The sequence below is a fragment of the Mobula birostris genome, chromosome 2 (genome assembly GCF_030028105.1).
Source record: "Mobula birostris isolate sMobBir1 chromosome 2, sMobBir1.hap1, whole genome shotgun sequence".
NCBI classification, from domain to species: domain Eukaryota; kingdom Metazoa; phylum Chordata; class Chondrichthyes; order Myliobatiformes; family Myliobatidae; genus Mobula; species Mobula birostris.
In genome coordinates, this window is record NC_092371.1 from 155,277,540 (window position 1) to 155,292,959 (window position 15,420).

Below are 15,420 nucleotides of genomic sequence, written 5' to 3' on the forward strand. Positions count from 1 at the left end.
TACACACTCACATGTATATATATATATATATTTTTTTACCAACAACTTCAGAAAAATCTTTGTAGTATTCTCGAACAGGAAAATAATTTCAGTAAGAACTTTCAAATAATACTCCAAAAGATATTCTGTCAGGTATGTAGTTCCCCCTGCAAGCAATCTGAGGGCATTAGTTTCTAGAATTGTTAGTTGACTGAAATAGTATGCGATGAGATGAGGTCTGATGTAAAGCAGTAAATTGATGTATTTTACTCTAGAGATTAAGCAGTTGAGCAAATTTATTTGTTCATCAACATAATTTACAAATAACAGTTAAGAACAAGATATTTGCAGCACATCAGCTCTAATAGATAAAGAACTGCGTAGTTTTCTTTCATGACATTTCATATCTTTCCAGTTTGTATTCCTTTCACCTTCTTATTCTGGCTTATTCCCCCTTTCTTTCCGACCGTAATGAAAGGCCTCAGCCTGAACCACTGACTTTTTATTACTCCCCATATATGTTTTCTGACCTTCTGAGTCCCTCCAGCATTTTGTGTGTGTTACTATACATCTTATATCCTTCTCTTCACAAACAAAGGGGAAAGTCTGCCAACACTAACATACCAGAAAGAACGCCCTATAGGGATCGGTTTTCCAAATTCATTAAACCAGTGTGAGGAACCCCACCCAATACTTGGCAGATGAATATCTGTGTCACTTGGGCCAGCACATACCTTAACTGAACCACAGTAAAAGGTGTGGCCAATGCAGATACCTAAAAAAAATACACCACATAATCAACTGTCAAGATCAACCTTTGTGATTTTTTATGTTATTCCAATGACATAGGAAGTGCATACGTGGCCAACAACTCATCTTGAACTTATGATAAAATCTAATTTAGAGTCCTGATGAAGGGTCTCAGCCCGAAAAGTTGACGATACTCTTTTCCATAGATGCTGCCTGGCCTGCTGAGATCCTCCAGCACTCTGAGTGTTGTATGAATGTAAAGACTTTTTAAATTATATAGTCATTTGTTGCAAAGAAATTGAGAGATACTGATGTCATTATTTTTAAATGCTTTTACCAATACATATTAAACACAAAATATTCAAACTATATATACCCATATATGGTCAACAGAAAAAACTAGAAGTCAATACAACGTCCCCTTCGTTCCCAGTCTCCATAGCGAGTGGGCTCTGGACCTCTTGGTCCGTCCTTTTCCTTTGTAACCGGATTGATGTCATCAGGAAACCCTAGGAAAAAAAGAACATTAGGTGTTTAATTTCCTGTTGTGTAGAAAAAGCTGTTCTCCTGAGAGTGGATGTACAAACAAGTGATATGACAAATCAGGCAACATGTTTCATTACAGCCTAATTCCCTTTTTAAATTCAACCAAAATTTTGAGGTGCAATTATTAAGGAATTTGCAACCAACTAAGAGTTTGAGAGTTGAAGGTGTAGTGCAACAAAATGTGAGATCTGATGATAAATCTAGCATTGATCACAAAATACCAATAATGATGAAAACATACTAATTAATTTACTTTCTTAAGGGAAGTCACCTGCCATTCCCGTATGATAAGAGCCTAGAAGCCGAAGCAGACGCATCTTCCTCTCCCACTCAGCATTCAGAAGGGGCCATTCTCTTCACAACTCTTTGGTCCTCCATAAATTTTTCCTTTTCCTATAGCACTTTCCCCATAAAACAGAGGAAGGGCAAATATCCAATTTACTCTACCATCCACTCCTTCCTACCATCTGGGACCTGAACAGTCCTTCCAGGTGAAGTAGCAATTCACCTGCATTTCGTCCAACCTAGCACAATGCATTCAGTCTTTACAATGGAGAAACCAAATCCAGATTGGATAACAACGTTTCAGAGCATTTTCTTTCAGAGTTTTCTGATGCCTGCCACTTTAATTCTCCATCTCACTCCACTCTGACCTAACAGTCAATGGTCATTTGCACTATTTTAAGACCCAAGCTAGATTTGAAGACAGTACTATATCTTCCACTTGGCCTTCTATGCTCAACAGCTTCCAGTAATTTGCTTTCTGTCTATATCAAAATTGGCCCAGGTCCACTCAAAGTAAACCATCTATAATGTTACTTCAGTTTTACTCTCTATACCAGCGGTCCCCAACCACTGGGCCGCAAAATGTGCTACCGGGCCGCGAGGAAACGATATGATTTGGCGATAGGAGTCAGCTGCAGCTTTCCTCATTCCCTGTCACGGCCACTGTTGAGCTTGAACGCACGTGAGGTGGTTACGCATGCGAGGTTATGGCCTGCGCGACATCCATGTCAGTGCGAGAAGAAGATCAACTCCTCGAGCTTGCAACTGACGGTGGGCTGAAAAGTATGTTTGACATAACATCTCTGCCGGCATTCTGGATCAAAGTCAAGGCTAAATATCCTGAGATAGCCACGAAAGCACTGAAAACGTTGCTTCTATTTCCAGAGGACTGCAAAACTGCAAATGACACTCCATTCTTCAAGATGGGAGAGAGACAGAAGAAAACAGTTAGTCTGACCTCAGTGGTTGGGAAGATGCTGAAGTTCATTGTTAAGGATGTGGTTTCAGGGTTCTTGGCAGATGATAAAATAGGCCATAGTCAGCATGGTTTCCTTAAGGGAAAGTCTTTCCTGACAAATCTGTTGGAATTCTTTGAAGAAATAACAAGCAGGATAGACAGTGGCGAATCAATGGATGTTGCGTGCTTGGGTAATGGGAAGCCCTTTGTCAAAGTGCCACACGAGGCTGCATAACAAGCCACGAGCCCATGGTATTACAGAAAAGAGAGTAGGATGGAGAGAGCATTGGCCAATTGGCAGCAGGCAAAAAGTCAGAAGAAAGGGTGCCTTTTTGGGTTGGCTGCTGGTGACTAGTGGTGTTGTACAAGGGTCTGTGCTGGGACGCTGCTTTTTATGTTATATGTCAATGGTTTGGAAGATGGAATTGATGGTTTTGTGGTCAAGTTTGCAGATGACATGAAGACAGGTAGAGAGGCAGTTAGTGTTGAGGAAGCAGAGGCTGCAGAAGGACTGAGATTAGGAGAATGGAAAAAAGTGGCAGATGGAATACAGCATCAACAAGTAAATGATCATGCACTTGGGTCGAAGGAATAAAAGCAGAGATTCAGTTGTGAGGAAGGTGATTGCAATGTTAGCATTTATTTCAAGAGGACTAAAATATAAAAGCAAACATGTAATATTGAGGTACTGATGAAGCCTCTCACCAGTGAGAGCAGTTTTGGGCCCCTTATCTAAAAAAGAATGTGCTGAAATTGTAAGGGTTCAAAGGAGGTTCACAAAATTGATTCCAGGACTGAAAGGCTTATCACACGAAGAGTGTTAGATGGCTCTGAGCCATCACTGGAATGCAGAAGAATGGGAGGAGTGGAAAGAGAGAGTAATCTCACTGAAACCGATTGAATGTTGAAAGGCCTCGACAGAGTGAATGTGGAAAGGATGTTTCCTATGGTGGGGGAGTCTAGAACCACAGAACACAGCCTCATAATAGAGGGATGTTCATTTAAAATGGAGGCGAGTAAGAATTTCTTTAGCTAGAGAGTGGTGAATCTGTGGAATTCATTGTCTTAGGCCAGTGGTCCCCGACCAACAGGCCACAAAGCATGTGCTACCGGGCTGCGAGGAAACAATATGATTTGGCGAAATGAATCAGCTGCACCTTTCCTCATTCCCTGTCACGCCCACTGTTGGAACTTGAACACACGCGAGGTCATTACCCGCACGTCATCCATGTCAGCGCGGGAAGGATTTCAACTCCTCGAGCTTGCAAATGACAGCGGGCTGAAAAGTACATTTGACATAACATCTCTGCCGGCATTCTGGATCAAAGTCAAGGCTGAATATCCTGAGACAGCAACAAAAGCACTGAAAATGTTGCTTCCATTTCCAACATATCTCTGCAATGAATGCAACGAAAACTAAATTGCGGAATAGACTGGAAATAAGGAACCCCCATCGAGTATCACTGTCTCCCATCACCCCTCGATGTCTTGTTGCAGGAAAACAAACCCAGGGCTCCCACTGATTCACAGATATCGGTGTGTTGCAATGATTTTATATGTTCATACAGGGAAAGTATGCGCTGTGTGTTTAATATCCAAACGTTACGTAAAATGTTATGATGCTATTGACTTATATAACCATATAACAATTACAGCACGGAAACAGGCCATCTCCGCCCTTCTAGTCCATGCAAACGCTACTCTCACCTAGTCCCACCGACCTGCACTCAGCCCTTAACCCTCCATTCCTCTCCTGTCCGTATACCTATCCAATTTTTCTTTAAATGATAATAATCGAACCTGCCTCTACCACTTCTACTGGAAGTTCATTCAACACTTACTTCAAGCTCCCCTGATAATTGACATCATTATATTCATGCGAGGAAAATGTGCAGTGTGTTTAATATTAAATTCATTAGATAAGCCCTTTTAGAAAAGAAATTGAGTGTATTAGCCACTTATCACCATATTCCGGTCGTGATTAACAGCACCCCCCCCACCCCCGAACAGAATCACCAAAAACGATTTGTAGAAAAAAATCGGCACGTACATGCATGTGCACACAGGTGCCCGTGCAAGGTTTCATGGTCATTGTAGTCTTTCTCGGGGAAAACACAACGTATTTGACTGCTACTCTTGTCCGTTGGCACCCCTACCCCCCCCCCCCCCCACCGGGTCGGCTGGTCCGCAAGAATATTGTCAATACTAAACCGGTCTCCAGTGCAAAAAAGGTTGGGGACCCCTGCCTTAGGTGGTTGCGGTGGTGGTCAGGTCATTGTGTTTAAGGCAGAGGTTCATAGACTCTTGATTAGTCAAGGCTTGAAGAATTATAGGGAAAAGGCATGAGATTGGGGCTGACTCTGACATGATGAAATGGCTGAGCAGACAAGATGGGCCAAAAGGTCTAATTCTGCTCCTATATCTTCTGGTCTTATGTTCCAAAAGAACTTAAACATATGTTTCAAATATTATTTTGCTTTCAACATCTATATTGACTCTGCCCAATATTATTTTCTAAGCGTCATTTTCTGACCATTTAAATAATAAATTCTTCTACTATAGTAATCAGAAACTGATCTGTACAACTGTTTTACACAATTGTACATCACATAATCGTCACTTCAGTCCATCAGGTTCTGATCTACATGTTTGCCCAAGATTATTAAAGGCTAAGAATCTCTGTCTCCACCAACTTTGGGGTGAAAAGAACTCTGCCTCAAACCCACCAAATTTTCGACCCCTCATCTTAAAACACATTCTCTGATATCAGCACCAAGTTTCTAAAAAGAAATTAAACCAATATATGCAAGTCAGAATCAGATCTAATATCACCGGCATATGTCATGAAATTGTTAACTTAGCAGCAGCAGTAAGACAAAATATAGAAAATATAAAGTAAATCAAAGTGTGTGTGTGTGTGCCGCACGCGCATTTATTTATTTATTTATTAATTAAATAAATTACAAATAGTGCAAAAACAGAAATAATATAAAAGAGTGAGGTAGTGTTCATGGGTTCAATGAACATTTAGAAATCGGATGGCAGAGGGTTAGAAGCTGTTCCTAAAACGCTGAGTGTGCTTCAGGCTTTTATACCTCTTTCTTGATGGTAACAATGACAAGAGGGCAATAGGGGTCCTTAATGATGTGATGCCGCCTTTCTGAGGCACTGCTCCTTGAAAATGTCTTGGATACTACGAATGCTAGTACCCAAAGTGGATTTGATTAATTTTACAACTTCCTGTAGCTTCTTTCAATATTGTGCAGTAGCACCACCCCCTCCCCCATACCAGACAGCCTGTCAGAATGCTCTCCACAGTACATCTATAGAATTTTGAATGTTTTAGGTGACAAACCAAATCTCCTCAAACTCCTAATAAAATTTAGCCTTTTATAGCTGCATCAATATTTTGGGACCAGGGTTAGAGATCTTGACATCTAGGAATATGAAATTGCCCACTCCCTCCACGAGGATTGGTTTGTATTCCCTCATCTTACTCTTCCTGAAGTCCACAATCAGCTCTTTGGTCTTCCTGACATTGAGAGCAACACCACTCAACAAGCTGATATATCTCAATCCCACAGGCCCTCTCATCTACATCTAAGATTCTACCGACAATGGCAACAAATTTATAGATGGCTTTTGAGCTGTGCCTAGCCATGCAGTGATGGTATAGAGAGTAGAGCAGTGGCAATGACACAAGTCATTGTGTTTTCCCTTGTGCGCACATTTTTAGACTCATTGATCACAGCTTTATTTACACATATTGCTTTGGACTAAGACCTATAAACTGCAGTTGCTCAGGTTGCAAACCAGGTTCCACCAATGGTTTCCCAACTACCTTCTAATGTGGGAGTCCACTTGGGATTTGGCTTGAATTTAACATTCTACTATCATTTCCTTACCCTGTGATAAATGTTCATGTTCTGGTTTGTAATAGACCCACCATTTCGCCATGTCAGCTTAATCCTTTTTGCATACCCATAGAAAATATTAGTCCATTTTTATGTTCCTTTGACAGTTTACTCTCACATGTTCCATTGCTCTGCAACTGCAAGATGGATTTTGATCTGCCCTGGTCTGGTCAGATTAAAAAGAGCCTCCCTGACTCCTGCTAGCATAGGTCATTCCCCTCCAGGTTACATTGTGCAATTAGGGTCCTTGCCTCTATCAGCCTCTCAGGAAGAAGGTTCCAGTCCAGCACTCCTCTCCAAATGAAAAACATCATCCTGGTATATTTTCTAATCTTTCTACCAATTTATTTAAATCACCCCCCTGAGTTTTTGACAATTCTACAGAGGGCAAAGATTCTCATCTTCTAAACCTAGGAATCTTCTTATAAAAGAAATATTCAAGAAAGGGAGTAGAGATAGCCCAAGAAATTATAGACCAGTGAGTCTTACCTCAGTGGTTGGTAAGTTGATGGAGCAGATCCCGAGAGGCAGAATTTATGAACATTTGGAGACGTATAATATTATTAGGAATAGTCAGAATGGCTTTGTCAAGGGCTGGTCGTGCCTTACGAGCCTGATTGAATTTTTTGAGGATGTGACTAAGCACATTGATGAAGGAAGAGCAGTAGATGTAGTGTATATGGATTTCAGCAAGACATTCAAGGCACCCCATGCAAGGCTTATTGAGAAAGTGAGGTGGTATAGGATCCAAGGGGACATTGCTTTGTGGATCCAGAACTGGCTTGCCCACAGAAGGCAAAGAGTGGTTGCAGATGGGTCATATTCTGCATGGAGGTCGGTCACCAGTGGAGTGCCTCAGGGATCTGTTCTGGGACCCTTACACTTCATGATTTTTATAAATGACCTGGATGAGGAAGTGGAGGGGTGGGTTAGTAAGTTTGCTGATCACACAAAGGTTGGAGGCATTGTGGATAGTGTGGAAGGCTGTCAGAGATTACAGTGGGACATTGATAGGATGCAAAACTGGACTGAGAAGTGGCAGATGGAGTTCAACCCAGATAAGTTAGAGGTGGTTCATTTTGGTACATCAAATATGATGGCAGAATATAGTATTAATGGTAAGACTCTTGGTAGTGTGGAGGATCAGAGGGATCTTGGGGTCTGAGTCCACAGGACGCTCAAAGCAGCTGCGCAGGTTGACTCTGTGGTTAAGAAGGCATACGGTGTATTGGCCTTCATTAATCGTGGAATTGAACTTGGGAGATGAGAGGTAATGTTGCAGCTATATAGGACCCTGGTCAGACCCCACTTGGAGTACTGTGCTCAATTCTGGTCGCCTCACTACAGGAAGGATGTGAAAGCCATAGAAAGGGTGCAGAGGAGATTTCCAAAAATGTTGCCCGGATTGGGGAGCATGCCTTATAACAGGTTGAGTGAACTTGGCCTTTTCTCCTTGGAGTGATGGAGGATGAGAGATGACCTGATAGAGGCATACAAGATGATGAGCAGCATTGATCGTGTGGACAGTCAGAGGCTTTTTCCCAGGGCCGAAATGGTTGCCACAAGAGGACACAGGTTTAAGGTGCTGGGGAGTAAATACAGAGATGTCAGGGGTAAGTGTTTTTACTCAGAGTGTGGTGAGAGCATGGAATGGGCTGCCGGTGGTGGAGGTGGATACTTTTGGATAGGTACATGGAGCTTAGAAAAATAGAGGGGGCACAACTTTGTGGGCCAAAGGGCCTGTATTGTGCTGTAGGTTTTCTGTGTTTCTAAAAGGACCTTGCTTAGGTACCCCCTCATCATCCTCTTGTTTACCAGAGTAAATCATATGGATCACCTGGCTTGTGGATTCTGGGATGGGATTAATGGCTCATTACATAAAACACAGATCAGACAAGAGGTAAATGTGTTATTATTTTATTCTTGACAAATAGTCACAGAATATAAATAATTTACACAGTTCTGATTCACAAGCAACAACAGCACTAACACACAGGACAAGGGGAAGTTACAAGCTCAGTTTTGAGCTTCTGTCCCCTGTGGTGAGGTAGGAAATGGGATAAAAGATAATTTGAAGGGTGGGGCTGGTGCAGCATCAGCTATACTCAGCCAAGCTGCTTTCACACATGTATAATTGTATTGGTGTGGCACTTTTACTTGCTGTTGATACAGACCAACATACAAACCCCATTTCCAGAAAAGTTGGGATATTTTCCAAAAATGCAATAAAAACAAAAATCTGTGATATGTTAATTCACGTGAACCTTTATTTAACTGACAAAAGTACAAAGAAAAGATTTTCAATAGTTTTACTGACCAACTTAATTGTATTTTGTAAACATACACAAATTTAGAATTTGATGGCTGCAACACACTCAACAAAATTTGGGACAGAGGCATGTTTACCATTGTGTTACATCACCTTTCCTCTTAATAACACTTTTTAATCGTTTTGGAACTGAGGATACTAATTGTAGTAGATTTGCAGTTGGAAATTTTGTCCACTCTTGCTTGATATAAGACTTCAGCTGCTCAACAGTCTGTGGTCTCCGTTGTCTGATTCTCCTCTTCATGATGCGCCATACATTTGCAATAGGAGATAGATCTGGGCTGGCAGCAGGCCAGTCAAGCACACACACTCTGTGTCTACAAAGCCACGCTGTTGTAGCCTGTGCACAATGTGGTCTGGCATTGTCCTGCTGAAATAAGCATGGATGTCCCGGGAAGAGACGTCGCCTTGATGACAACATATGTCTCTCTAAAATCCTAATATACGCCTCAGAGTCAATGGTACCTTCACATACATGCAACTCACCCATGCCGTGGGCACCAATGCACCCCCATACCATCACAGATGCTGGCTTTTGCACCTTTCACTGATAACAATCTGGATGGTCGTTTTCATCTTTAGCACGGAGAACTCGACGCCCGTTTTTTCCAAAAACTAGCTGAAATGTGGACTCATCTGACCACAGCACATAGTTCCATAGTCTTTCCGTCCATTTGAGATGAGCTGGGGCCCAGGGAACTCGCTGGCGTTTCTGCATAGAATTGATATATGGCTTCCTCCTTGCGTAATACAGTTTCAAGTTGCACTTCTGGACGCAGCGACGGACTGTGTTGAGTGACAATGGTTTTCCAAAGTACTCCCGAGCCCAGATGGCTATAATTGTCACAGTAGCACGACGGTGTCTTAGGCAGTGCCACCTGAGGTCTTGAAGATCACGCACAATCAACAGTGGTTTCCCACCTCGTCCTTTATGCACTGAGATGTCTCTGAATTCTCTGAAGCTTTTCACAATATTATGTACTGTAGATGTTGAAAGACCTAAATTCTCTGCAATCTTGCTTTGAGAAATGTTCCTTTTGAACTGACTAACAATTCTCTCATGAATTTTGGCACAAAGGGGTGAGCCATGACCCATCTTTGCCTGCAAAGACTGAGCCTTTGATGGACGCTACTTTTATACCCAGTCATGATACCTCACCTGCTACCAATTAGCCTGCTTAATGTGGAGTCTTCCAAACCGGTGTTACTTGAATATTCTGTGCACTTTTCAATCTTATTTTAACTTTGTCCCAACTTTTGTTGAGTGTATTGCAGCCATCAAATTCTAAATTTGTGTATATTTACAAAAAACAATTAAGTTGGTCGGTAAAACTATTGAAAATCTTTTCTTTGTACTTTTGTCAGTTAAAGGTTCACGTGAATTAACATATCACAGATTTTTGTTTTTAATGCATTTTGGAAAATATCCCAACTTTTCTGGAAATGGGGTTTGTACATGGGACTTCAAATTCTGAAGCGATCTTTTTGTAGTTTTCACATTTTATTAATAAACTTTGGCAATAAATAAAGATCAGTGCTAGAACAAGGACTCACTTTCCAGGGCATCTCCTCCCAAAGGATCCTGTTGTGGATGATCAAAGCGACCAACAGGTGTTTCAGGCTTTTTTAAAGGCTCCTTTTTCAAATTCATTTGACTTTCAGTTTTGGAGCTGGATGATCTCCAGGAGTTCCAGGAGACAAAACCTGTATATGGAACAAAACCTGCATCAAACAATGTACGCAGCATGGAAACTGGCCCAACGGCTCACTGAGATCATGCAGAAAATAAACCACCCATTTACAACAATCCTACTTTAATCCTATTTTATCTTCCCCAGATTGATAAGGGTGGGGGGGGGGGGGCAGGACACACATAGCATTTTACAGCGCTTTACAGTACCAGTGACCAGGTTCAATTCCTGCCAGTGCCCGTAAGGGGTTTGTATGTACTCCCCATGACCATGTGGATGTGGGTTTCTTCCTCCGGGTGCTCAGGTTTCTTCCGAAAATGTACCAGTTCAAAATAAATTTATTATTAAAACATACGGGTTGGCAAGTTAATTTGTCACTGTAAATTGTTCTGTGATTAAGCCAGGATTAAATTGGGGGGGGGGGGGGGGGGGAGGTTGACAGGTGGCACAGCTTAAAGGGCCTTTCTATGTTGCACCTCAATAAATAAATGTTAAAAATTAAGTACAATCCAGGGTTAATTTACAGTGGCCAGTTATCCTGCTAGCCTTCGCATCCTCTGGAACGTGGGAGGAAATTCACACAGTCCGTGTTGACAGGAGGAACGAGTTCCGATTACTCTAAAGACTGGAGTTTGAGGCCTCATGTTTGAGTTCCTGCCATTGGCAATACTTGCCACCTTCATGTGTATGTATGTTTGATAACCAATACAGGTGTCCCCCGCTTTTCAAACGTTCGCTTAACGAAACCTCACTGTTCTGTTTTCACTAACAGAAGGTGTTTTCACTGTTACGAGAAAAGCAGAGTGCGCCCCGAGCAGCCGCTCTCCCCCGGATTCAGAACAGCATTCTCGCCGGCATTGCTTAAACACGTACCTGCGCGCAGCCATTTGCAAGATGAGTTCTATGGTATCGGAAAAGCCTGAAAGAGCTCGTAAGGATGTTACACTTAGCGTAAAACTAGACATAATTAAGCGTTTTGATCGTGGTGAACGAAGTAAGGACTAAGTGAGTTTAGCTTGTGGAATCTGACGAAGATGATGTTGAACGCAAACAACAGAAGAGGTTTTGGCATCCCATGACCAAGAACTGATAGATGAAGAGCTGATGCAATTGAAAGAGGAACGGATAACAATCGAAACTGAACGATAAAGTACGACTTTAATTTTGAAAGGGTACGTTGGTTTAGGGGATATTTGCAGGATGGTTTGAGTGCTTACAAAGAACTGTATGATAGAAAAACGCGCGAGGCTCAGTTGTCAAGCAAGCCATCCAGATCAGCCACAGCAGACGACGAACCTCGACCTTTGACATCGAGGTGGGCAGTCATAGGAGAAGATGACCTGCCTGCCCTAATGGAAACAGACGACGAGATAACACCCCAGTGTCCCACCACCCCAACCCCCCGGCCGCAGACAGATACCAATCCGCGAAGAATACAGCAGTAGCTGGGAGACACACAGCACATCTTTACGAAAAAAGTCGAAGTAAACAAGCTAATTAATTAAGTGCCACCTGACACGTAATTGTCAGCCCAGATCAGAGGCGATGCAATCGGCACTGATCTGGGCCGACAATTACGTACCGGGTGGCACCTAATTAATTAGCTTGCTTATTTTGGCTTTTTTCTTAAAGATGTGCTGGGTGCCTCCCAGCTACCGCTGAATTCTCTGCGAATCGGTATCTGTTCACTGCCCGGAGTGTGGGGGCAAATGCACCACCCAAACTCCGACGACTCAGTCTAACACATCACCATCAGTGTGCTCCGCGCTGTCCCGATTCCAGTAAGTGATACTACACTGTACATACATTATTTCTACTTTATATTGGCTGTGTATTTTTACGTGTTATTTGGTATGATTTGGCAGCTTCATAGCTTAAAGCAGGGGTCCCCAGCCATTTTCGCACTGCGGACCGGTTTCATATTGACAATATTCTTGCGGACCAGCCGATCGGGGGCGGGGTGGTGGTGGTGGTGGTAGGGTTGCCAACGAACGAGGGCAGCAGTCATATACGTTGGGTTTACCCGGAGAAAGACTACAATGACCATGAAGCCTTGCGCGGGAACCAGTGCGTATGCGTGTTTTGCACATGTGTGTGCATGCTGATTTCCTTCTACAAATCATTTTTGGCGATTCTGTTCGGGGGGGAAGAGTGTTAATCATGAACGCAATACAGATGATAAGTGGCTAATACACTCAATTTCGCTTCTAAAAGGGTTTATCTAATGAATTTAATATTAAACACACGGCACATATTTTGCTCGCACGAATATAGTGATAAGTCAATTATCAGGGGAGGACAGGGGAGCTTGAAGTAAGTGTTGAATGAACTTCCAGTAGAAGTGGTAGAGGCAGGTTCGATATTATCATTTAAAGAAAAATTGGATAGGTATATGGACAGGAAAGGAATGGAGGGTTATGGGCTGAGTGCAGGTCGGTGGGACCAGGTGAGAGTAGCGTTCGGCACAGACTAGAAGGGGAGAGATGGCCTGTTTCCGTGCTGTAATTGTCATATGGTTATATAAGTCAATAGCATCGTACCATTAAAGTAACATTTGAATATTAAACACACAGCACATATTTTCCCCGTATGAACATATAAAATCATTGCAACACACCAATATTGCTGAATCAGTGGGAGCCCTGGGCTTGTTTCTCTGCAACAAGACGGTCCTATCGGGGTGATGGGAGACAGTGATACTCGAAGGAGGTTCCTTATGTCCAGTCTATTCTGCAATTTAGTTTTCGTTGCATTCATTGCAGAGATATGTTGGAAATGGAAGCAATGTTTTCAGTGCTTTCATGGCTATCTCAGGATATTTAGCCTTGACTTTGATCCAGAATGCCAGCAGAGATGTTATGTCAAACATGCTTTTCAGCCCGCCGTCATTTGCAAGCTCGAGGATTTGATCTCCTTCCCGCGCTGACATGGATGACGCATGCGTAATTATCTTGCATGTGTTCAAGTTCAACCGTGAGCATGACAGGGTATGTGGAAAGGTGCAGCTGACTGATATCGCCAAATCATATCGTTTCCTCACGGCCCGGTAGTGCATGCTTTGCGGCCCGGTGGTTGGGGACCACTGGCTTAAAGGTTACTGGAGAGCGCTTGCGCCGTGTTTTTGCCGACAGCGCTTGCGTGAGATTTTTGCTACGGAGAACAGTTCAGGCAATGATTGTGGAAAAGTATTTCTACTTTATATAAGCTGTGTATTTATCATATCATTCCTGCTTTTACTATATGTAAAAGTTTAGGTTAGTTAGGTGTTAGTTAGTTTAGGTGTTATGTGTTATTTGGCATGATTTGGTAGGTTATTTTTGGGTCTGCGAACGCTCACAAAATTTTCCCATATAAGTAAATGATAATTGCTTCTTCGTTTTATGACATTCGGGCTTATGAACTGTTTCATAGGAATGCTCTACCTTCGGATGGCGGGGGAAACCTGTACAAGCGAAATTGTCATATGTGCCCTCATTAAAAAATTGAAAATAAATAAATGCAATTAGTTTATTCTATTACTTAATATCATATCTGCAGCTATCATGCACTTACAAACATAATTCATGGGGATTATCACAAATTTCAATGTTTGCAATAGTAAGCACCTAAATTGTAGTCTTTCCTAATAATACTTTGTTTTATTTACTGTAAAATTACTATTTTCTAAAACTCACAGCAATTACAAATTAAAAAACTTAAACTCTATAACTAACTCTGCATTTCAACTCCTGCTGTGCCCTCTGGTCTCAGAAGTCCTTCAACAAGTCAGTGTGAAAGAGGTGCAAGTGATGGGCTCCCTGGACCTGTGTAAACGGCCATTTTGTCCTGGCTGGGGACCCTGACAACTGGGAGGCAATACCACCCTCACTTCCTCCAGGTGTCCAAGGTTCACCAGAACTTGAGCAGTCACTTCAAAAACCCAAACAAGGCTTGAAGCCTCTCACACAAACTTAATTCCCACTTTTGCAACAGGGCAATAAGGTAATACAAACAATGCAGAATGAACTGTTACAGTTACAGAGAAAATGCAGCACCAATTCCCTCAACAACTGTTTTGAAACAGCCGCACTTCCCACATTTTAAATGGAGCGTTTTCACTATAACGAGGGAAGCATGTCGGGAGGTAGAGCCAGAGTTCAGATCAGGAATCAATTTCTCAATTAGGGCCACATTAATAAAAACTCTGTGAGCACTTCATTCTCGACTAAATTGGCATATTGCTTCGTACACATTAATTAATGGCTTGTACTCTGTTAAAGGGGGAATCTCCCCAAACCTCACACACAAGAATCCCCTCAACCCTTCAGAGTAACACTACCCTATCAGTAAATCCCCAGGTTCCGGGCCACGACAGACCTCATACATCTCCAAGCCTCAGCGTTCCCCCTGCTCAAGCGCTGTTCTTACTCACACTGCCGTGACGCGACACTACGCCGTACCGCTACCACCGGCCCCAAAATCCGACGCCCCGACATTGCGAGCAGCCTGAGCCTGGGCCCCTGACAGGGTGGGGCGACTTGAAGATACTGCGCATGTGGAGGCGGGGAGAGGCTGTCCGCCCGCCCGCAAACTCGACACGTAACTCGAACATTCCGACAGTCCCTTTATTGGTTTCCTGGCGTAAGCCATGTATAACCGTAAGAAAAATTTCAAACCGTCGTCAGCAGAGTGGCGCAGCGGAAGCGTGCTGGGCCCATAACCCAGAGGTCGATGGATCGAAACCATCCTCTGCTAAGCGATAATTTTTTTTTATTCGGCAGAGCGATAGGTGAAGAACGGTAGCATTAGCCACTCTTCGCCCTTTATATATGTTAAAATAGTCGTGCTTCTCACAGTTAACGATTAACGTTCAATAACATTTATGCAGAGCCATACTGATTCAAAAAAAATCATTCAATATGAGAGCCTAATTTTCGGCTAAATTGGTACCTTGTTTCCTGTACATTAATGGATTTAGCTCTCTGTTAA

The 15,420-nt window shown here is 42.6% G+C and overlaps 1 protein-coding gene across 1 annotated transcript; it reads right to left on the minus strand.

The window, feature by feature from the left end:
• Positions 1-257: 257 nt before the first annotated feature.
• On the minus strand, positions 258-14,980 carry sdhaf4 (succinate dehydrogenase complex assembly factor 4). Its single transcript, XM_072250430.1, has 3 exons — positions 14,864-14,980; positions 10,316-10,465; positions 258-1,238 (listed from the first exon to the last, which is right to left on the minus strand). The coding sequence occupies exons 1-3, from the start codon at positions 14,925-14,927 to the stop codon at positions 1,129-1,131; spliced, it is 324 nt and encodes a 107-aa protein (XP_072106531.1). The 5' UTR covers positions 14,928-14,980; the 3' UTR covers positions 258-1,128.
• Between the last annotated feature and the right edge of the window lie 440 nt (positions 14,981-15,420).

Bases quoted from the DNA above. Each gene is read 5' to 3' on its own strand.
- sdhaf4 (XM_072250430.1), bottom strand. From the start codon at position 14,927: ATGTCGGGGCGTCGGATTTTGGGGCCGGTGGTAGCGGTACGGCGTAGT. The intron at 10,466-14,863 runs GTGAGTAAGAAC...TTCCATATACAG, and splicing joins TAGTGTCGCGTCACGGCAGT to GTTTTGTCTCCTGGAACTCC. The intron at 1,239-10,315 runs GTGAGTCCTTGT...TTTTTTTCCTAG, and splicing joins GGGAGGAGATGCCCTGGAAA to GGTTTCCTGATGACATCAAT.